We start from the raw sequence: 24,827 nt of genomic DNA, 5'->3' as shown, positions 1-24,827 counted from the left end.
GAGCCATGGCCGCTGGGCCTGCGCGTCTGGAGCCTGTGCTCCGCAACGGGAGAGGCCACAACAGTGAGAGGTCCACGTACCCCCCGCCAAAAAAACAAACAAAAAAAAAAGAGGTCCAATTTTATAAAAGAGGTCCAACAATCTACCCCAGGGATCGCTGAACTGCTCTGTGGCCCTCAGCCTGTATTTCTAAGTAAAAGTTTCTCTATTGGAACGTAGCCATGCCATGCCCATTACCTTATGTATTGTGTCTGGCTGCTTTTGCACTACAAAGACACTGGTGAATAATTGCTTTAAAGACTAAACATGTTTTGTGAACACATGTGTCTTTTTTGACATTGGACACTTAAAAATCACATTCTTCCCTTAGCCATTTCTGCAACTAATGTTCTCATTTGTTAAGAATCAATGTCATCATGAAGGGTAACTACTATTAAGTAGTTAAATATCGAAAGGAAAAGGTGATCCCTTATTTAGTTTTTATAGGCAATAGAATTCATAGCCAAAGTAAGGACATCAGAAAGAATATTAGTATCTCATGCATAAGAACGGAGTAAAACATTAAAAAATACTACTACATGTGAGGATAACATGTAAACTGTATTTGTTGCGATCATTTCACAATATAGATATACATTGAATCATTGTGTTGCACAACTGAAATGAAAAAAACATTACTTCAATTTAACAGTCAATAGAAACTTACTCAACATAGATGGCCTTTAGCTGCTGAGACAAAGACAAATTCTTGGTTGCTAGAAAGCTGGCCAACTCTGCACTTATGACGGCGGCACTGACTCCATCTTTGTCCAGAACGAAAGGGCAGCACATATATCCTGCAGAAACACGTGTCATACACACACCCTGAGGAGTAGGTCCCTTTACACACTGTGCGTGCACACATCTATATGCTCCCGGTCTACTGCATAAGAGGTTGTCAGTATGTAAATGCTTCTCATTCACCACCATTACATTTAAGAATCTAGGCCAGCGCCTAGCACATAGTAGGCCTTCAAGAAGTATTTGCTGAGGTACAAACTACTGTATATAAAATAACTAAGATACAAGGATGTATTGGACAACGCAGGGAGTGTAGCCGATACTTTATAACAACTATAACTGGAGTATAATCTATAGAAACATTGAATCACTATGTTGTACACATGAAATTAATATAATATTGTAATTCAACTATGCTTTAATTTCAAAAAAGAAAAGAAAAAAAGAAAAAGCATTTGTTGAATAACCTGTAAGGAGAGTCTCCCTCCTAGACAAACTGTACTCATTTTCCAGGTATAGACCAAATCCCTCTGGCTGAAACACAAAACTGCTTCCAATTATTCTATAGTCAATGCTTATTCTGTCTTCTCTGAATCCCCAGTTATATGATTCATCTTGACACCTAGCCTATACTCTTTTGTGTGGTTTCTAACTAGATCTATATAAACTGCTGTAGGCTAAGGTCAGTGTCATCCATTTCTTTCAGAGTCAGTGTGCAACTGATATGCAATAAATATTTGATAAACAAATATAAGAAAATCTTTTTTTTTTTTTTTTTAATAAAAAGCTATAGTCAGGCCAGGATTGCAGTTCTGAGAGCATAAGAGCAAAAGTTGAGCTCTTACACTTCATTCATTGAATTAGTTCAATGATGAGCCTGTGTCTATGTTGCAGGGAATGTATGAACGAGAAGAGTATGTATTATATAATAAGCATGATGTACAACAACTTTTATTAAACAAAGAGCTAAAACATCCCCAGCCCAAACATTTGCATTTCACGTTTCTATTGCTAGCTCTCCTCTTTTGCTCATTGATAGTGATCATTTAAGACAAGTGTTTTTCCATCAGCCTGGCTGGTTCTTTCAGGTGACAGTCACTCTGATGAAAGTCCCACAACCATGCCTTCTCCTTTCTTCTGGACAGATCTCTGCAGAGCACTCTATGAGGGGGAGTGAACTATATTTGGCCTGTATATCAATACCATAGGGAGGAAATATCGTTAACTCCCCAAATAGGAGGATTCTGAAGCTACTACAGCCGTGTACAGAACATCACTGTTCACAGTTATCTGGGCAAAGGATTCACTACCTGACATGAATGGCTTGGTTATTTGTGAGATATTCTTTTCAGCTAAAGAAATCTGTGATGCCAACTTTGGGGTAGGACAGTTCAGCATTTGCCGAGCATCACAGAAGAAAAACAAACTGTGTGTTCCTGTCTCACAGTTAATCTTTTGAACCCAAATCCAAATCCACATCTTTGCCCATGTATTTGCATTCTATAAATTAACTGATCCCAGGATCGTCATGATCAACTCTTACCAATAGCTTCTTCAAAAGCAAATAAGACATTTTTCCCCTGGTCTATTAGCTGTTTGGCTCGGTTTCCCATCCACTTAAAGCCAGTTAATGTTTCCTAAAAGGAAAATCCAAGAGAGAAAGAAATGCCTTAGACCTTCTACAGAGCAAAAGAAAGGGAAAAGAGCAACTCTCACAAACACCTTACCTCGAAGTGAAAGCCCTCCTTTAAGGCAATGGCCTGCAGGATTTTGGAGGAGACGGTGCTGGACAACATATATGTGTCTTTGAGGGCGCTGTGATCTTGGTTCTTTTCTTTCCAAGAAGTAAAGAGCCACCAGCCCAAGAGGGCCCCCAACTCGTTGCCTGAAAACACTTTCCATTCACCACTGTAAGAAAAAACAACCTATGTACAGCAGTGATCTCAAGAGAGATCACTTAATTGTAAGTAACAATTAAGGACAGAACAATTAAGCCAAACAAGGTTCAAAGTAGCCCCTGCAGGACTGTTCTTATTATTCTTGTTTAAATAATAGGCCAGAAGCGTGACTGCCACGCCACAAACATACGAGCAGCTACCGTGTCTCAGCCTGTTCGCCTAGACAAACATCCTGTCTTTGAAGAGCGTACAAAATAAGTACATCAGCGATGACACACAAATGCTTTTATCTCAGTCTTTGGCAAAGGCTTTGGTTTTAAACATAACAGAAACATGCTAGCAAGATGTCCCCTAAGGACTTCCCTGGTGTTGCAGTGGTTAAGAATCCACCTGCCAATGCAGGGGACATAGGTTCGAGCCCTGGTCTGGGAAGATACCACATGCCGCGGAGCAACTAAGCCTGTGCACCACAACTACTGAGCCTGTGCTCCACAACAAGAGAAGCCACTGCAATGAGAAGACCACGCACTGCAACAAAGAGTAGCCCCCGCTCTCAGCAACTAGAGAAAGGCCCGTGCGCAGCAACGAAGACCCAATGCAGCCAAAAATAAATAAATAAATATATATATTTTTTAAAAAGATGCCCCCCAAGTATAATAGTTTGCATATCTCAATTTTCCGCTCAGCTTTGCTGATTCTGAGAGAGAGAGACTGCTTAGCATTCCTTAAGATCCAGCGCAGTATTCACACAGTCAGGACACCAGAGAACAGGTTTGCAGCTTATGTTCCTGTCTGTAGGTGGCTACAAGTACACCTCACATTTCAGCATGTAGCACCTTAGCTTAAATTTCTAAAACCTGATATAGAATTGAATCTGTTTTGTTATAATGGAAAATCCTAACCCTTTGACAGCACCCCACCGTCTCCCAAACATCACATAGGCTGTTTGACACCCAAAACTGCTTTCACTTTCCCCCCCGCTTACCTACCACTGCTCTATATAAACGCTACAGTCGCACTTGTCTTAAGCATTGTCAGCGCCCCACAGGCATCTTTCCTGGTCTGTTCAACCTGAATTCAACATTGCTTTGAAGGTCCAACTCCTCATCAAACCTTTTACCAAACGCTGAACTGTAAAGCCAGAGATCAAGTACTTTGCCCTCATTAGGCACTGAGTCATTAATTATAATAAAAGCAATGATAAAATGGGGGACGATAACAAATAGTAATTTCAATTCCAAATACATACTGGGCTGGTTTACTCTGTAATGTGCTTGCTGATCGTGTGGCCCCCGAATCAGTACTTGCTCCATGTTAAAGGATCTGACTGAGGTTAAGTGAGATGATCGTTTGCAAAATAAATGGGAAATATTTCCAAATAGGTCTGGTCTCTCCAGAAACATTTTACTGCCAAAGATGTCACCTTTTATATTTTCCATTATGTAGGTAATCACAATTAATTGTACCTGTCTTGCTTTTCTGCCACAGCAAGTCTGTCAGCATCTGGGTCGTTTGCTAAAACAATTTTGGCCGTGGTTTTGTCAGCCAAAGCAAAAGACAAAGTCTGAAAAAGAATAAGAGAAAAGATCATTACAATCAAGAATTGAGCACAGGGCTTCTCTGGTGGTGCAGTGGTTAAGAATCCTCCTGCCAATGCAGGGGACACGGGTTCAAGCCCTGGTCCGGGAAGATCCCATATGCTGCAGAGCAACTAAGCCTGTGTACCACAACTACTGAGCCTGCGTGCCACAACTACTGAGCCCTTGTGCGACAACTACTGAAGCCCGCGTGCCTAGAGCCTGTGCTCTGCAACAAGAGAAGCCACCGCAATGAGAAGCCCACGTACCACAACCAAGAGCAGCCCCCGCTCACCACAACTAGAGAAAGCCCACGCGCAGCAACGAAGACCCAACACAACCAAATAAATAAATAAAATTTTTAAAAAAATGCTTAAAAAAAAAAGAAAAAAGAATTGAGCACAGTTCAGTCTTTAAAAATGTTCAGTTCTTTAAGAACTAAAAGAGGTCCTTCCCCAAACCGAGGCTGAATTTTATTTCTGGAGCTGTTCCTGGCTGGTCACATATTACGTTTTGAGTCAAAGGTCAGATAATGAGAGCATCAACACATGACCCACATGCGCCCATGGGATTCGCCCCACATCTGATAGTGTGTGTGGCTGGACTGGTATTTCCAGGCCTGGGCCTGTGGTCAACCTAACAGGCAAACCAGAATAAACCGACTCTCCGGATATCACTGTTACCCGAGCCTTTAAAAAGACTAAAAGGAACCATAATTTAAATGGCACTTCTTCGTATCAGAAAAATATCAATTGAGGAATAAAAATCATGTGATAAATCTCCATTCTATTACTGTTTCTTTTTGGCATTAAGAAAACAGTAAATTAACTTAAAATTAAATTGATTAAATTGAATGTAAAGTATTGTTTTAAGTTTGTGAGCAATTTCAGCTCTCACATCCTGACGCTAAGACATCTGATTTGAAAGTTCCTTTAAGAAATGGATGACTGGGCTTCCCTGGTGGCGCAGTGGTTAAGAATCCACCTGCCAATGCAGGGGACACAGGTTCAAGCCCTGATCTGGGAAGATCACACATGCTGTGGAGCAACTAAGCCCGTGTGCCACAACTACTGAGCCTGTGCTCTAGAGCCCACGAGCCACAACTACTGAGTCCATGTGCCTAGAGCCTGTGCTCTGCAACACGAGAAGCCACCGCAATGAGAAGCCCGTGCACCGCAATGAAGAGTAGCCCCCGCTCGCCGCAACTAGAGAAAGCCCTCGCGCAGCAATGAAAACCCACTGCAGCCAAAAATAAAATTAAAAAAAAAAAAAGAATTTAAGAAATGGATGACTAATAAATATAAATATTTCCAATGATGAAATTACTTTTTTGCTCAGCACAATGAAAATGCATAAAAACATTTTACTCAAGAGTAATAGTTTTGAACTATATTCAAAGTAAATTTTATAATTAAAAAAAAATCAGGTTACCAAGACACCTTTACCCTCTTCAGGATTTGGGTATCTCACTGTTGGGAACTCAGGATCGGGATCCTTCTGTTCGGGAACAGCCTCGGGAGGAACAAAGTCAAAAGCCTTGAAAGCCGACTGCACGAAGCTGTGACCCACGCCGTGGACGGAGGTGTGCACAAACTTCACCTTGGTCTCCCTGTTCACAGCCCTGGAATCAGACACATGGAGAATGACAAAATATACAAATATGGCTCTCAAAACTGGAAGGACTGCAAAATATCAAGGAACCAGATTCCTAAGAATTTAAGGTATCAAAGTAATAAGAATGTATAAGACAACTGAGTATCTTTCTAATTCCATTAAAAAAAGAAAACTTATTCACTTTCTTTCAAACATACACCCTCCCCCAACACATTCAAGTTTTAAATTTTACTCTGTAGTTATTTTCCACAAATCTGCTTACTTTTGGATTTTATTTCATGCTGCAGCTTTCACAGCTGGCCCAGTGGCAGTACCCACCCATGGCAGTGCCAGTAAATACTCTTTACTAGCTTCACACGTTTCAAAGTGTCCCTTTTAACACAATGTGATGGAACATCCCATACATGGATGCATAAAAAATAAAACATTTTCTTTGTCAAGTAACAATCCTGTTTGGCAGAGTACCCTGATCTAGAGACTGTAGAATAAAAATGTACACCAAAATTCACAGCAGATTTCTCTCCGGACCCCAAGCTTGGGGAGAATCTTTAAGAAAGCATCTCTTGTGATCCAGGCTGCGTGGAAGTGAACATCCACCACCTTGGGAGGGACACAAAACTCCACCTAGATGTTTCTCCCCCATCACCCCTAAAGGACAAAAGCCTTAATCTGTAGGGGAAAGGGCAGCAACACCATAGCCATAGGAGGTATTGGACAAGGATGCATGATTTATAACCAATCTGCAGATGAATAAAATATTAACATACCTTAAAAAAAAAGAAAAAAATTAACAGCAGAAGTTATAGAAAGGTAAGCACAAGACGTTAAAAAATTCCAATGATCTGACTGCTAGATTCTTAGGTTACTGTCCACTTCTTTGGCAATGAATAAATGAACAAGGTCTTCCTTAAGACAGTAGTAGTTTAAAACAAACATACCCTTGAAAATAAAATGCATCTAGAAAAATAAATATGCAAGATCAGTAAGAACAAATCTGGAAAAACACTCTTAGATATTAAAGTGAATTATAAAGCTATCACAATTAGAACAGTTTAGGCCTACATATATAAAGGCAGAATAAAGGAACAGAATAGAGTCCAGAAGTTGATCCAATTTGAAACGGGAAATATATATGAGAAGCAGTAAGGCTTAGTGGTTAACATGATTTAGAGACAGACTCTAAATTTAAATCTTGGAGCTCTGCCACTTATAAGCTGTGTGACTATTGGTTATTTTCTTAACCTCTCTGTGTTACAGTTTTCTCATCTATAAGATGGCAATACACCAGAACCTACCATCAGCATTACCGTGATGATTAAAATGAGGTTAAATTAATTAGTACAAGTGAAGGGACTGTAGCAGTTATCTGACACATAATAAGCATTCATATATCATGTTAGAAATTGTTAGATTAAAGGTGATATTTCCAATCAGTCAAAGAAAAAGAGATTCTTTAGTTTAATATGTTGTTACAATTGCAACTTTTTGGAAAGAACCTAATCTGCTTTCCTATTTTATGCTTCATACAAAATTAAAAGTCACCAACAACTCAAAAGATTTAAACATTGCAAAATGTCAACATGAAAGCCAACGCAAAACAAGAGTTGTGCTTTTTTTAAAAAATAATCTCGGTATAGTGAAATCTATCTATAGTGACACAAAACCCAGGAATCAGAAATTGAAAGTTTCAGTGAAAAAGTCCAAAGGTAACAACAGAAGGGAAAACAATATCTGAAATAAATGAAGTCTAGTTTTCTGTACAAGCAACGAGGTTTTACAAATGCAAAAGAGGAACAAATACATAGAAAAATATAGGTTAAATAAATATTAAAAATATTCATAATTAAAGAATGCAAATAAAGATAGGTATTACTTTCATGCAGCGAATTGGGAAAGAGGAGAAATTTAATACTTGGTATAGGTAAGAATGTGTGGATCATACACTATTATCATATACTGTTGGTGGGAATCTCAGCTAGTGTAACGTTTCTGGAGAGCAATTTGTTAACCGTTATCAACTTTGTAAATGCACATATAATTCTGATGCCTGCAATGTATCTTATGAATACACTTGTGCGTGCGCGCGCGCGCGCGCACACACACACACACACACACACACATATGCATATGTATGTATATACACATATACATATACATGAATCTACAACAGAGGTTAGCAGCCGTGGCCTGTGGGCCAGCCACCTACTTTTGTAAATAACATGTTTTGGAACACAGCTATGTCTGCATGTGTTCATTTCTGTATGATCTATGGCTGCTTTCCTACAACAGCAGAGTTGGGTAGTTGTAACACAGTGGCTCACAAAGCACAAAATATTCGCTATCTGTCCTTCTAAGAAAAGCTGCCAGCCCCTCATCTACAGCCTCTAAAGTCAGATGCAGCTACAGTATATGTACCAACTGAGAAGAAAATTTAATGAAAACAGAATTTGGCTAAATCCATTTACCTGTGAAAACAGTATTTTTTAAGGTCTTCAAAGTAGTCCTTATTGATGGAAGCACTTGGGTCATGAAAGAGTGGACTGCCATTGATTACAGAATCGTCCCAAGCTTGAGGCCATGGCTCTAGATTTTCTTCAATAGCCTGGGAAATCCCTTTATCATGAGGAGAGATGATCTGAGCCCCGTTATCCCAGTAGACCTGGAGAATGCAGGAACATATCCAGGTGGTTTACAGTTCATCCATTCCCCATGCTCCCAAACCATAAAGGCATAGGATTCATACAGAAGGACGTAAGCGTGGAGAGAAAAATAAAAATACCTTGTAACCATTATCCTGCTTTGGATTGTGAGAGGCAGTTATCATGATTCCAGCACAAAGTTTCAAATGTGATACTGTGTAGGGCTGTAATACAGTAGGAAAGGAGAACAGTTTTAAATAAAAAATTAGATATACTTAAAAGGTCTATCATATATTGTACCGTGTTCCCTTTTAATAAACATCATATATAAACATCATATTGTGTCATACAATATTTTTGTGCCACATCCAAGCAGTACACTCTGACTACCTTTAGAACTAACTCACTGCTCAAAATTCAAATAAGAAAGGTGAGTATTTTCCTAGGTGTCTTCTTATTCTGTCTTCTCCTTGGTAGAGCTAGAAAACTCTCCAAACAATATGATGGTCTGATTCTCCACTGCACATTCTTGTAAGCCTTCTGCTTGGGACAGCAGCTTATGGGTTCAGTTTATTCCCTCCAACTGCTTCCTCTGCTCTTCTTCCCCTGATTGGCTTTTAAGGAAAAGGTTGAGGAAAATGTGGGAGAAATGGAGAGAGCTCTCACAGCTTGTCATTTATCTCCCACTCCAGGTCTGATTATCCCTCTCTTGCATCTCTACTTAGCTCCCATCTTTACAAGACTACTTCCCCAAATGGGGAGAGGGTAGGCTTATGCGCCCCGTGGCCGCACATGAGATTTACTCTACACGGGCATCCTGAGATTCTACCTGCCTGTCCGCTTCCGCCCTCCCACCAAGAATCACTGTGGTCACTTGTCCCCCCTAGGAGTTATCTCACATTCCCCAGGTTTCCTGGAGCAAAGAAAAAGGGAGAATCACTCCACTATGTGGGCAAATGACCACGAGACACTCATTTAATTCATGTCTGATATAAAAGTAATAGCTATCAACACTTATATAGTACAGAAGACCAATGATGCTTGAACACATTGCAATTTTTCCATCAAACAATAAAACTTGAACCACATCTGGATGTGACATTGAGTGCCTACTGGGATATTTACAATCTAGGAGGTGTTGCACCTACCTGTCAGTGCACTAGAGACAGTAAACACAAAGCTAGTGGAGCTTACTTTTTTATTTACACACTCTCATTTCTACTTGATGGAACTAAGTGCATTCAAACCATGTTTTTGGTTTAGTATCTAAAAACATTTATGCTTAGCATCTGGCTCCACTCTTTTTTTTTTTTTTACGGTACGCGAGCCTCTCACTGTTGTGGCCTCTCCCGTTGCGGAGCACAGGCTCCGGACGCGCAGGTTCAGCGACCATGGCTCACGGGCCCAGCCGCTCCGCGGCATGTGGGATCTTCCCAGACCGGGGCACGAACCCGTGTCCCCTGCATCGGCAGGCAGACTCTCAACCACTGCGCCACCAGGGAAGCCCCTGGCTCCACTCTTAACAGTTCTATCTACTTAAAAGCAACAGCTGTCACAGTCCCTATTGTCCTTTTCTTTAGATTCTGCTACAATAAGAATTTGATAAAAATCTTACTAAAACATGGCAAGTATGCTTCTTATACTGGCCATGAATAGGATTTAGAATGAAACATTTATATAAAAAGTTGGCGCACCAACTTGTCAAAAATTTTCATGATAAGACATGGTTTGAGTTGAATTCAGATTTAGACCCAAGAAGTTTCCTAACTGTGATAGCTGGGAAAAAAGAATACAAACCAAATTAAAAAGCAAACAGACAAACAAAAAACATTTTGCTAACTAGCTAAAATATCCTCCGAATGCAAGTAAAAGAAAAATTGCATTAAAAAAATCAATTTTGGGCTTCCCTGGTGGCGCAGTGGTTGAGAGTCCACCTGCCGATGCAGGGGACACAGGTCCCGGTGCGGGAGGATCCTACATGCCGCGGAGCGGCTGGGCCTGTGAGCCACGGCCGCTGGGCCTGCGCGTCCGGAGCCTGTGCTCCGCAACAGGAGAGGCCACAACAGTGAGAGGCCTGCGTACCGCAAGAAAAAAAAAATCAATTTGGATGAATCAAAAGTTGAATACCAGAGAATATTACTAGGATGTGGGAGGAACAGTCCTGGAGAGGAGGGAGAATTCCTGATAAAAGGCAAGGAGCCCTTCTATCTTTCAAACACCTGAATCCCAAGAGCACTGAAGACTGTAAAACTCGGCCATGTCCCATCTCTGATTCCATGACAGGAAATTACAAGAGGAAAGAGTTACTTACCACAAAGGGGGTTGGGGTTATATCAGAAAAGAGGTACACAGGAATCCCCTGGCTGATAAACGTAGTGGCAGCAAGTCGGGCGAATCTGGAAATGCAGAGTGATGGGGGAGAAAAGGAAAGTAGAGCCGTCAGGACCGTGGGTGACAATAAAGAAGGAAATGAAGGTCCAACCATTTCTTTAGGCTGAGAACGGCAGCCAGGTCGAAGAAAACGTTTATTTTACTTCTGCTGGCAGAGAACATTAGGCTGGAGGAACCTTAGGAGTCATCTCACTCCACCCCTTTGTTTTACAGAAATGGGACTAAAGCCAAGAAAGGACGTATGACTTGTCCCATGTCCACGAGCCACTCAGTGGCTGACCCAGTCCTGCACCCGAATCTCTAGGCTCTCTTCCCTCTCAGGGGGTCTCAGCGGAGGCCAGTGCTGCCCCCACGGGACATTTGAATCGTCTGGAGACATTTTTGGTTGTCATCAGGGTAGAGCGCTAGTGGCAGCTAGTGGACGGAGGCCGGGGATGCTGTAAATCATCCCACAATGCACAGGGCAGTGCCCACAACAGAAAGTTATCTGGCCCAGTACCAAGTCACTTGGCAAGAGAAACCTGAGTCTAAAGCTGTCACTATCCAGTATACGCCATGAAGACTCGTATTTGATTCGATGTTGTCCTCTACAAAACATACGGCACATTGGCATGTGTGTGTGTGTGATATATGTGTAACACATATATGCATCTGACATGTATATGACATATATACATCTTGGCTCCATTCAGCCCTTAGAAGAAGACTTAAATCTTTGACACTTCGACATATTTCTCAACTTCCACAGCACCTGACTTAGGGCAGGACATAGAACATGGCACTGGGTCTTTCTTCATGCATGGACTAAAGTACTTCATCACAACAATTGAGCAATTTACTACCAAAGAACAACACCACACTATTACAGGATTAAACAAACAAAATATTTGATCATTCTCCCAAACAGTTCTTGAGCACTAACCTCATGGAACACTATTTCGGGAGCTGGCTGGGGCAAAAAGAGCTATTTAACAACTCAAGCGTCAAAATTCCTAGGATCAAGAGTAATACGAAAATGATTTTGACAATTAAAAAAAATACCTCTACATAGGGGAAAGTCATAAAAATAACAAAATTTAGCAAAAACAACTTAACTAAAAATCTGAATTAAATCCACATTGTATTCACTGGAAGGTACTGAGTCACTTTTACCCTCATGAAATGTGTAGCATGTGTTCAGGCTGACTTTAAAGGCGCTTTCTTAAAGCTGGCAAAGGAGACACTCAACATACCTACGATATATACATGATATATATGAATTAAGTTACAAATGTGCACGAAAAAAGATTCAGTGTGTTCTTTGCATATACTTAACAGTTATTGCTTATGTTTCCCACCAGATATTTAAAACTGTAAGATTAAAGAACTAATCAACATTTCCTTAGGTAAAATTCTGAGACTGCAATAGTTTCCGACTCTTTAAGAAAATGTCGGGCTTCCCTGGTGGCGCAGTGGTTAAGAATCTGCCTGTCAATGCAGGGGACACGGGTTCGAGCCCTGGTCCGGGAAGATCCCACAAGCCACAGAGCAACTAAGCCCGTGCGCCACAACTACTGAGCCTGTGCTCTAGGGCCCGCGAGCCACACAACTACTGAGCCTGTGCTCTAGAGTCCGTGAGCCACAACTACGGAAGCCCATGTGCCTAGAGCCCATGCTCCGCAACAAGAAGCCCACACACCTCAACGAAGAGTAGCCCCCGCTCGCCACAACTAGAGAAAGTCTGTGCACAGCAACGAAGACCCATTGCAGCCAAAAATAAATAAAATAAATAAGTAAATTAAAAAAAAAAAAAGAAAATGTCCATTTCCGCATCATGAGTGTTTTACTATATACTGGTTAGTAATTGTTACAACCTGTAAATATCTTGCTTGCTGTAGGTGACAGACAGAGACCCTGAGCTCCACTCCATCCCATTCTATCAAACTCTGAGACTTGAACCATAAACAAATAGAATCAGTAACATCGGTCACTTTAAGGAACTGATATGGCCCCAAGGTCAGAGCAAGAAACAGCTGCACCTTAATTGACAATGTTAACATATATGAAAGATGTGTCAACCTGAAGCAGGGTAGTCAGCCTAAGGAGAAGAAATCTGAGAAGCTAAACAGGCAGTTAGCCACATATATGCACTGTGCATGCTTTGACCGGAGGGTCTGACCTGCTGGTAAAGCATGCTTATGATGTAATTCTCACTGTAAATTCACTAACTGAAATTGACAAACTGATATTCTGAGGTTTATTCTACACTACTCTCTTGTGAATATAGTTCATAAGCATCAGTCCTTGAAAGATACAGCTTCTCTCTTGCTTTATTGACAAAAATCACATCTTTGAGCCTGCAGCTGAAGACCCAATATTTTATATCACCCTGAGTTCAACTTAGGAGCTGATGTCATCTGGTATTTTGCCCTGGCCATGCTCCCTTCCTCACAGCCACACATTTGTTCCCATTAATGTTTCTCTCTTAGACTAGAAGCTACTGAGAAGCAAAGATTAGGACTCTATGAATTCATCCAGCATTGTAAAGTTATGAGACTTTTCATTAATATTAAACATTGGTATGTTCTTCCAATCTAAGAAACTACTAATACTTATATTCTGGAAATATTAAAAAAATTCAACATAATAGAGGAAGTGTTCAAGTAAAAAAGAGGGTCATATAATGTGATTAAGAGCAGTGATTGGCAAACTCCAGCCCATTTTGTAAATAAAGTTCTACTGGAACACTGCCATGCCCATTCAGTCATGAATTGTTCATGGCTGTTTTTATGCTACATGGCAGAGTTGAATGGTTGTGACAGAGACTGTGCAGCCCACAGTGTATAAGATATTTACTATTTGCCCTTTAGAGAAACAGTTTGCTAACCCCTGGTGTCAGCCTCTTTATTTAAATTGTGTTGCCTTCTCTCACTTTATGATATTAGAGCAAAGAGATAAAAGTACATACTTTACAGGTTTGGTGAGGGCTAAATGAGTGAATACCTAGGTGAATGCCTAGAGTGAATGCCTAACTCACATTCAGCACTCAAATGATTCTATCACCATCACCACCTCCACCACCACCTCCTCCACCACCAGCACCGCCATCACCATCACCACCAGCTCCTCCACCACCACTATCTCCACCAGCTCCTCCACCACCACCACCACCACCACCACCTCCCCCACCACCACCACAACCATCACCACCACCTCTTCCACCACCATCACCACCTCCTCCACCATCACCATCACCTCCTCCACCACCACAACCACCACCACCACCGCCACCACCACCTCCTCCACCACCACCGCCCCCACCACCACCGCCACCACTACCTCCTCCATCACCACCACCTCCTCCACCACCACCTCCCCCCCACCACAACCATCACCACCACCACCACCATCACCACCACATCACAACCACCTCCTCCACCACATCACCACCACCTCCTCCACCACCACCACCACCACCACCACCACCACCATCCCCACCATCACCATCATCACCTGCCTACAGCTACATAAGACAGTCTCATTGGTCTGGGAATGTTACAAGAATGCAGCTTGCAGTGGGCATTTAGGAATGGGAAGGAGCTCATGAGGCTTATAAATAGCGGAAGAAAAAAATTTACATAAAAGGAAGAAAGTGAGAGGGAGAAATAATATTGCCAGTTAAAACAATTACCTCAGACAGGAGTAAGTTCTACATTGTCTAAATAATTTTATCTTCTTAACCCAAACATAAAGCCAGAATTCTTAAAAGTTACAAAAGAATCTACCCATCAGTTTCACAGTTAAGCAATGTAGCTGAAAAAACATATTTAAAGTCAACATATTGAAATGGTGATTACACCTAAAACTACAAAATACACTACAAAAAAGTAGTTTCCCAAATATCTTTACATACCTTCTGCTGCTGCCTCCACTTGCCGGATGGGCTCGAGCATCATAGCTGATCACAACACCTCTTTGCTTAAGGTCACTGAATTGCTTTTCCAGGTATCTACAAAATCCCTAAAAAATACCCCATGGATTCAAAGAGTACACTATATGTTTTAACACACACACTATATATATATTATATATATACTGAACAATAGGAAAATAACAGCTCTATTTATTTTCTATCTGTATGTATCAGGTAAAGTGTTGCACACTTAGTATTTATTATCACTAATCCCAGATCAGCTTGGCCAAGAAACCTCATTTTACAGATGGAAAAGCTAGAACTCAGAGAGGCTCGGTGACTTGCCCAGTTTCAGACACACGAATAGCAGAGCCTAGATTTGTGCCTCGGTCTGGTTAGAGGTGGTTCAGTGCTGGGTTAAAAGCACACAGACTCTGTGGGCTTGTACTCTACCCCCACCTACAAGCAAATGACAAGTTCCTTAATCTCTCAGTGCCTCAGTTTCCTCTTCTGTAAAATGGGAATAACAATAGTACCTACTTCAAAGGGCTGTATGAGGGCTAAATGAGTTAAAACATGCCAAGTGCTGAGAATCCGACACCAAGGAAGCACTGTGTGTTTGCTGTTATGAGCATCATTTTTACTGTCATTTTTCTTCAAAGCCTGTATTCATTTTACACTAGCCTAAAATGTCTGAGGACAGGGAAGTGTTTCAGACATTTCCACCTGCCCTGTACATCAGTAGGTAAAAGAAATTCGACAGTTAAGATTTCGACAGTTAAGATTTCGACAGTTAACTGATCTAAACTTGTTCTGCTTGTGATATTGTTTTCAAGCAGGTAGGTCTTAAGGAGGCTCTATCAGTCCACCATTATACAATTAAAATTGTGCAGAGTTTGGGCTATTCCCACCTGCCTAGAAATGGTGGAACACACAATTCCTGCATCTTAGTGGGTGCAATAACATCACATCAGTCTGAAATACAGAAGATTAGAAAATAGTGAACTTTGAATTCAAGAGGTTTAGATTACTCGACAAAATAGGTTTTATTACAGAACAAAAAGAACTCTGGTTGATTGGGTTATAATGATGGTTCATACTACTTATTTCACTTTGATTGAAGGAAGTCTTATAAAAAGTAATTGTAACTCTTATTTTTGGTAGGGCAATACTTCACAGCTTTGTTGCCAGAGTGATGCCAATTTAGAAATCCTTCAGTTTTTCTTGTGCAAAAATATTGCATTGGGCATATCTTCTGAGGTTGAGGGATATGAGGTAATAAGAACACGTGTACTGGTTTTGTGGGGTCCCCTGAGGGTACGCAGATGCTCACACTCTAAGGCTTACAACAGTGACAGTGCTCTCTCCCTGGCCCAGGTTGACCCCTGTGGGTGGCCCTAGTGTTCAAGGGGGGCATAAAAACATTCAGCCTTGGTCTAAAATCCCTATCATCTCCAAATCGCTCTAAAAAACTCTGGGGGCTGCTGAGGCTGAGGACCTGAGAGCATGGCTAAGGGAAGGGGGCATGCTTTTTCCTGAGAAGAGACTCACTGAGGGATGGAAATATTATCATAGAGCGTAAGAAACAAACTTTATATACCTTCAAAAGGTCAAACTATGACCAATATGTAAAAGCTACAGAAAGATAGATTTGGCTCAAAATAAAGAAACCATTCTTTAATGAGAACGATCCAAAGACAGAATGGCTAATTCAGAAGACGATGAGTTCTCTATCACTGATGTGTAATGGCTCAGTTAAGTAACCTAAACGGAAACTATAACCTCTGTCAATGAGGCGAACAATACAAAAATTTCCCTCTAGTCTCTATCCTGTTTCCTAGTGGGTTGTTCTTGACTCACATGCACCTACTTCTTAAATACAACCAGGTGAATTTGGGGGCACCAATAGGACGAGAGTTCGCACCAGAGACCAGCAAGCATGGAGCTTTCAGATGACTCCAGGCTCCAAGCTGGCCCACGTGATGCCAAATGCAGCAGAGATGAGCTGTCCCCACTGGGCTCCACCCACATTACAGATCTGTGAGCAAAATAAATGTTGTTGTTTAAGACTACTATGTTTTGCGTGATCTGTTGTATGCCCTAGTGACCAGAGCAGAGGGCAGCCTTATCCATCAACATGATCCCATGTTATCCATAAACCAGAACAGGATTCCCAGGCTCACTTTATTCTAAGCCTTCCCTCCAAAAAGATCTCGGGAGCCCTACTGCTTAACAGTAGTGTGTTCCCATGGCAACTCTGTACCCTTATGCAAGAGTTCCTTCTTAGGGTTTTGCCAGAACATGCCCAACTCTGCCTTTATGTTGGGAGGTACATGTAAAGTACACGTAATCACCAGTAGTCAATTTTCCCAACGTCTTCTCTCCTGAAACTAAAGTGATCTTCAATTTTAACAAGTCCAAGCAGTTGAAGAAACAGAACAATCTGTTCCACTTCATTTCCCTCATAAACAGAACTCTCGACACTTGGCATCAGCTGTTTTATCAAAGGCTTCATCTTTATTCCTAAAAGTTGGGTCTGGACTCTAAGTGTAAAATTCACAAATGAAGGCAAGGGAACTCGGCAATAATTTCCACCTATGCTGTAAATTAAAACTAAGTAGAACTAATGACCCTTGGTTATTCTGGCAGTTAGAAAAGCTTTTTAATGCTTGCATCTGTACAACCATAACAAACATTACAAGAACACAGGAGTCGGTCAGCTTAGTTGGTGGATTGGCACTGGAATGAAAGCTCCATGAGGAAATCTGTCTCTTTCAGTCATTATTATATCCCTGATGCCTGGCACCCAATAAAGCTCTGTTGAATGAATAAATGAACGAATGAATGAACTGCTGCATGAGTTTGAAAAGGTACTGCTTCAGCTGACTGTGCAAGCCTAACTTTATGGAGTAAACGTGTGATTCCCTGTGCCTGGGCAAACCCACAAGACTCATCCATAATTAAAACAAATTAGGTCTGTCAAATACAAAAGGAGCCTGGAGTCAAATTAATTAAACAAAGAGGCCAGTGGACTCAGATGGCTTTAATGCCTTGGGAGCCTACTAAGCAAGCCAAAACCTAACCCTGTAAAAACCTCAAGGTTAAGAAATCTCAACTTAAGGACAGCCAATCACAAACAGCCAGCAAGGCTTTCCCAAATACGGCACCCACTTGAGCTGTAGCCAATCTATTAATTTCCTTGCTTTGCTTCTGCCTCTTCTCTATAAGTCTTTCCCCTAGTTCTTGTTAGTGGAGCGCTCTGAGGGGGAGCAGAATATGTGACCCCAAAACATGTCACTCTGGCATGTGGATCATTTTGAAATGAGGCCAATCAAGACCCAACAGATTGAAGAAAAACTTTCACCTCTTCCTTAACTACCTAGAAGAATTTAGATATGGAGCCTGACCCAGAAAGGGAACTTTTTTTTTTTAAGTTAATTTTTATTTTTGGCTGTGTTGGGTCTTCGTTGCTGCACATGGGCTTTCTCTAGTTGTGGCGAGCAGGGGCTACTCTTTGCTGCGGTGCGCGGTCTTCTCATTGTGGTGGCTCCTCTTGTTGCAGAGCACAGGCTCTAGGAACGTGGGCTTCAGTAGTTGCAGCACGCAGGCTCAGTAGTTGTGGCACACGGTTCCTAGAGCACACAAGCTTCAGTAGTTGCAGCACAAGGGCTCAGTAGTTGAGGCGTGCAGGCTCTAGGGCATGCGGGCTTCAGTAGTTGTGGCATGAAGGCTCCATAGTTGTGGCTCACAGGCTCTAGAGTACAGGCTCAGTAGTTGCAGTGCACGGGCTTGGTTGCTCTGCGACATGTGGGATCTTCCCGGGCCAGGGATTGAACCCATGTCCCCTGCATTGGCAGGCTGATTCTTAACCACTGCGCCACCAGGGAAGTCCAAAAGGTAACTATTATCAGAGATAACTTTTAATCTGAAAGAGCTATCTGTATGGCAGGTAAACATTAACTAGCAAACATCTGCTCTTCTACTGCCCTGTGAAAAATATAGCTATAAAAACATATATAGGCCTTCCCTGGTGGCGCAGTGGTTGAGAGTCCACCTGCCGATGCAGGGGACGCGGGTTCGCGCCCCGGTCCGGGGGGATCCCACATGCCGCGGAGCGGCTAGGCCTGTGGGCCATGGCCGCTGAGCCTGCGCATCCGGAGCCTGTGCTCCGCAACGGGAGAGGCCACAACGGTGAGAGGCCCGTGTACCGCAAAAAAAAGAAAAAAAACAAAAAAACAAAAAAATCCCACATATATACACACACATATATGCATATATGTCTGTATATATAAATATACATATATATTTGAAAAGTCCTTCTATTGTCATTCTCCACTTTGAAGCCTCAACTGCTAAATTTGCCCTTGTGTCTCATTGTCTTTATGAGGCTCCCATATGTATGTCATTAAATTTGTTGTCTCCTGTTAATCTGTCTTATGCCACTTTAATTAATACCAGCCAAAGAATCTGTAAGCGTAAAGGAAAAATATTTTCTCCCCAGCAGCTCCTAACCAGTTTGGAATTGCCTGATTCAAATAGGTTTTTGCTCAAATAAACTCTTAAACTTTTTAATACGCTTCAGTTTATCTTTTAGCACTGGGACTATGTTAAGAATAACTAAGAAATATAAAAATGTGGCACCTGTGTAGTCTGGATGATGGTCAAGTCATTCATACAAGAAATTCCTGCTCCCATAGCACCTCGGAGGCCAGCTGTCCCAAACTCCATTCGAGCCCCAAAACATTTTTGCAGTTCTTCTTTATTACCTTCTGCAATTAGTTGTTTCACTGACTCCAAAGTTAAGGGATTCTGCAAAACAGAAATGTACATACCAGGTGAATAAAGTAATGAAAAATCAGAAATATAAGAAAAACCTCACGATAACTCTAACCTATAGGAGAAAAAATATATATATATTATAATATATGTATATGTATGTATTTGAAAAGCATATATACATGCGTACATATACACGTAGAGGCTTTTCAATTTTCTGATGCTTTTAAAATCTGAAATATGAAGTTGGTCCTTTAAAAATTATAATGCATGACATTGTGATATAACGTTTTTATTTAGTTTTTGTTCCTAGTTCCTGGCAAAGAGGTCATAAAACCCTTGAAATTTCCTGAATGATTAGGATGAAAGGAGCATCTTTTGTTATTCATAACAAACCCGTTTCATCCATACCTGAGTTTATTCTACTGATATGACTCTTGGGAACCAACCAAGTGATTAGATGGTTGGAACTTTCAGCCCCACCCCCTGACTTCCAAGAAGGGGAGGTGCTGGAGATTAAGTTCAATCACTGATCATTTAATCAATCATGCCTATGTAGGGGCACTGAAGCTCTGCACTCCTTCCCACCATACTTTGCCCTATGGATCTCTTCCAACTGGCTGTTCTTGAGTTGTGTCCTTCATAATAAAATTGGTAATAGTAAGTAAAGTGCCTTCCTGAGTTCTGTGAGCTGTCCTCCAATTACCAAACCCAAGAAGGGGGTCACGAGACCCCTGGTTTATCACTGGTTGGTCAGAAGGAGAGGTGACAACCTGGGACTTTTGCAGGTATCTGAAGTGGGGACAATATTGTGGGACTAAGCCCTGAAGCTGGAGGGTCTGTGCTAACTCTGTACTGAGTTAAATTGTTGGACACCCAGTTGGTGTCCACAGAGAAATGGAAACTAGCACAGTGTGAAAAACTCACACATTTGGTATCAGAAGTATTGTGAGTAAAAGGAAATAGTTTTTCCTTTATAATGTAAGTATTATTTTCTTTCCTACAAAGGTAAGCACTTTTGGAGAAATGGAATGAACATACAGGTTCTGGGATCTAACACTCAGAATGGAATCCCAGCAACACCACCACTCACCAACTCTATACTGTTGGGCAGATTATTTAGCTTCTTGAATTCTCAGTTTCCTCATCTCCAAAATGGGAACAACCTATAACCTTCCTTACAAGGTGGTTTACATTAAATTCATGTAAAACACCCTTTTCTATCTGGCACCTAGTAATAATCAAATGTTCATTTTCTTCCCTAATGTCTTCAAATTTTCCCAGAGTGATAGCGTATATAATTTAAATCAACACCTTACTTTGGTAGTGTTTTATAAGTTGTTTTTTTTTTTTTTTTTTTTGCGGTACGCGGGCCTCTCACTGTTGTGGCCTCTCCCGTTGCGGAGCAACAGGCTCCGGACGCGCAGGTTCAGCGGCCATGGCTCACGGGCCCAGCCGCTCCGCGGCATGTGGGATCTTCCCAGACCGGGTCACGAACCCGTGTCCCCTGCATTGGCAGGCGGACTCTCAACCACTGCGCCACCAGGGAAGCCCTATAAGTTGTACAATACTTTCACATACCTGGTCAAATTTGAATCTTGCAATGACTGTAAGAGGCAGGCAAATAACAAAAACCCCATTTCATAGACGGGGAAGCCTCAGAGATTAAGTGTCCTGCTTAAACTGTATATGTAAGCATTAACTTAGTACCTTTCATATTACATTAACTGCTTCAAACAGACACTCACATGAATCATTTAAGTTCATTTTAAATTGCCCTTTTTTTGTGCAATAGTTGCATAAAATGTTAAGCATGGAGAAAAACGACAATTACATTAATTCCATATCAAACTTTTAAATTAAGGATTCAGGGTAACAAAGAGTAAGTACTTTATATTCCATCTTACAGTAATCACCTCAGTGGATGACCATGCAGGCAAAACACGGCCACATAATTAAACTTTGAAATGCTACTGCAATAAAATGCTGCCTTTTGGAATTAAGCCCACATTTTCAGATTGTTCCAGATTCAAAAGGAAACAAGTAAAAGCCCACCTTTTTGGTTAAAAGCAATAGCCACTGACCACAGAGCACAATCTGACCTATCAGATTGTTAGGTGCCTGCAAGTTAGGGCTCAGATCTGCAATGTAAAAGAGGTTCAATAAATACTTGCTGAGTGAATGAGAAAACAGAGACTTCAAGGTCACACCCAATATCCAGTGATTCTTTCATTCAGTGTAGATTTGGAAAATCCTAACCGGCCTTTGATATCTATAAAAGACCTAATAGCTTGAGAGAAACCAAAGGAGGCAGAAAGGTAAGCATAAAAAAATCAAGAGGTCAGCAGCGATCAGAGTCATACGTGGCAGTGACACATTTGTCAGCACCCAGAGGAACAGGCATGGAGGTACAGTGGAAATGCTCAGAGGGTACCTGCTGGTGCCCCGCCACCCTTGGGGCAATCAGACTACAGGGCTGCAATGCTTTTAGCTGGCAGGAAGTTCCCTCTGGGTGCCTGTTTCAAGCCAAAGGAAAAATTGAGAGAGGAAAGAACAAGAGGAGTGGTAGCAAAAAGATGAAGAGGACAACACCCCCTCACCTCTATCCAGTGAGGTACTCTCTCTGTATACAAAGATACAACATTTTGTGGAAACTGGGTTTTTATTTCTTCAAAGGGAAAGTTTTATGAAACTAATTCATTACCAACTATGGCTTCAAAAGATTTCTACTCACTGCCAGGTAGTGAGTTATCAGAAATGGAGACCTTTTCCTCCGCTAAAGAATTCACAAGAATTACAAAGAAAAACCACCCAAGGAGTTGCCAGCAGCATCAGAAACACGATGTGCTGGCATTTCATGTGAAGTGGGGGGCCCGAGGGTGAAGAGGAAGGCCTGGCCCCTGCAGAAAGGGCTTGTAGTCTTCCTCACTGACTCAAATATTTCAGGTCTCTACTATTTCAGTGCACAGTAATGCACTGTGCAGGACTATGGACCATGGAATTTCGTGAATGAGTGCGCAGCACCGGCTATATATGATTTGCTGGGGCCCAGTACAAATAAACCCACAAGCAAGTGTTTTTGTTTTTGTTTTTGGCCAATCGCTAAGGGCTATGAGGAAAAAGAACAGTCTGTTTAGGGAGAGTATTAGAGAGAAATAATTTACCCTTGGAAGCCAGGGAAGCCCTCTCTGCATAAGCCACATTTAAGTTCAGACCTGAAACACAAGTAACGACATGAGAAACAAGTTCAGCAGAAGAGAGCTAAGAGGAACTTTCCGGGAATACAAACAGCGTGCACGACGTAACAAGTAGGAAACGAGAGACTCAGGTTAGAAAGGAGACAGGGAGTGATGTCCGGAGCTCGGTCCCTGCTTCTCTGTTTGCTCCAACACCTAAGAGAGTGAAAAGCTAGGGTGCTGTGTCCAAGGGGTTCCCCCCTTCTTCTTCTCAGCAAAGTCTGAGACCTGAGAAAAACGCCTGAAGCCAAGCGGGTCCAACCGAAAGGATCCACGTTTGCAACCCAGCGCCTGGGAATGCTGCTCTGCCAAGTACCCGGGAGTTTGAGGAACAGGCGGGGACAAATAGGGGTCGGTGGCGGACGCACTGCTGACTGCAGCGGACAAGCCCGCGGTCTGAGTGGCAGGAACGCGCGCTCGCCTCAATTAGACAAGACCCCTGAGCCCCGCCGCATTCAGACCAACCCCGCTCGCTGCCCCGCTCCCGAACTTGCAGTCCCCGCCCGCCGGATGGCTGATTTTGTCCCGGGACAACCTTTCCTGGACAAACTTCAAATGTGCCACAAACCAGCCACACCGACGAGGCCTTGCCGCCGCCACGTCCTCCTCCTCGGTCTTCCGGCGGGACCAGCGCGGCGCCGCGGGGCGGAAGGGAGGGAAGGAAGGAAGCGAAGGAAGGAAGCGCCTGCACCGGCACTCGCCGCAGGAAAGGCGGCGCGGCGCCCGGGGAGCGGGCAGGGGGTCCTACACCTCCTCCGGGCGCTCCCGGCCCCCCGCCGCCCTTCACCTTGTCCCATCGCAGCCACCGGGCCGTCTCCTGGTCCAGCCGGGCGTCCATGCCGGGGCCGCCGCGTCCCGGAGCCCCCGTCCCCGCCGCCATCCCTGCGCTGCCACCACCAAGTTCAAGAGGTGGCGAGATCGTCCTTCCGGCGGGGCGGGGCGGGGAGGGGCGGGGCGCGGGCGGGGCGGAGAGAACCGGCTCGGGATCCACCCGTGTCGGGAGGAAAATGACGTGCTCCGCCGGGGAGCAGCCTCCTTGCAGTGTACAGTTGCGCCTCTGGGGGCAGCGGGATAGAAGCGTGGGGTGGAAGTGGGCGTGCTGAAAGATCCCGAGGTCACTCCCATTCATACAACAGCTATTCATTCAGTTCCTACTGTGCGCCAGGCACCGGGTCAGGAGCTGGGATCCAAGCACGGGTAAGCCCAGAAAGGAGCCTAAAAGTTATGTAGAAATTCTGAGAGTCAAGAATAACCGAGAAAAATCTTGAAAAAGAAGAAAAAGTGGGAGGATTAAGACAAATAGATGATAAAACAGAATGGAGAGTCCAGAAACTAATCTACACGTATATGGACAGTTCATTTATTTCAATGGTGGCGCCGCAGAGCGAGTGGAAAGGACTTACTTTCAATTAATGGTGCTAGGTCAACTGGATATCTATGTAAGAAGAAGAAAAAAGAAACATGAGCCCCTACCTCACATCACACCTCATATAAATATGCATTCCAGGCTAATTGTAGATAAGTGTGAAAGGTGCAATGAAACTTCTAGAAACTAAGGAGTTCATCTTCATGACCTTAGGACCACTAAGCCATAAAGGAGATGCATGCAGTGAGCATGAAAAGGTATGCGTAAGAATGTCTCTAGCAGCATTATTTGTAATAGCCCCAAACTGGAAACAACCCAAATGTACATCAACAATACAGTGGATAAATACATTATATTATATTCATACAATGATGTAGAAAAATTGTGGTGTATTCATACAGCTGTGAAAATGAACTACTGTACACATCATAGATGAGCCTCACAAACATTATGTTGAATGAGCGACATATTGGCTCATTCCATATATGTGAAATTCTAGAATAGGTAAAAATATAAGGAAAGAAAGCAGATCAATGGTTTCTAAGAACTGTGGGTGGGGACAAGGGTTGCCTGCAAAGGGCACAAGGGAATTTGGGGAAAGATGGAACTGTTCTGTGTCTTGGCTGAGGTTATGATAAACACAATACACATTTATCAA

The 24,827-nt window shown here is 42.5% G+C and overlaps 1 protein-coding gene across 5 annotated transcripts in view; it reads right to left on the bottom strand.

The window, feature by feature from the left end:
- Window positions 1-24,827, bottom strand: part of PGM2 (phosphoglucomutase 2) — a 153,173-nt gene that overhangs the window by 14,355 nt on the left and 113,991 nt on the right. Inside the window, exons 1-12 of one of the 5 annotated variants that reach the window (XM_079920690.1) lie at window positions 23,591-23,669; window positions 22,732-22,782; window positions 19,433-19,600; window positions 14,792-14,898; window positions 10,820-10,904; window positions 8,649-8,732; window positions 8,335-8,528; window positions 5,687-5,876; window positions 4,145-4,242; window positions 2,508-2,688; window positions 2,324-2,417; window positions 707-836 (exon numbers count right to left, since the gene is read on the bottom strand). In XM_079920690.1, coding sequence (XP_079776816.1) covers window positions 707-836; window positions 2,324-2,417; window positions 2,508-2,688; window positions 4,145-4,242; window positions 5,687-5,876; window positions 8,335-8,528; window positions 8,649-8,732; window positions 10,820-10,904; window positions 14,792-14,898; window positions 19,433-19,600; window positions 22,732-22,770 — 1,370 coding nt within the window. In that variant the 5' untranslated portion in view covers window positions 22,771-22,782; window positions 23,591-23,669. Of the gene's footprint in view, window positions 1-706; window positions 837-2,323; window positions 2,418-2,507; window positions 2,689-4,144; window positions 4,243-5,686; window positions 5,877-8,334; window positions 8,529-8,648; window positions 8,733-10,819; window positions 10,905-14,791; window positions 14,899-19,432; window positions 19,601-21,622; window positions 21,709-22,731; window positions 22,783-23,590; window positions 23,749-24,827 lie in introns of those variants that run through there. The other 4 variants (XM_079920691.1, XM_079920688.1, XM_079920689.1 and 1 more) reach the window with 4 other exon arrangements.

Source organism: Stenella coeruleoalba (assembly GCF_951394435.1).
Source record: "Stenella coeruleoalba genome assembly, chromosome: 4".
NCBI lineage: Eukaryota > Metazoa > Chordata > Mammalia > Artiodactyla > Delphinidae > Stenella > Stenella coeruleoalba.
This window is presented reverse-complemented; position numbering and strand designations above follow the sequence as displayed.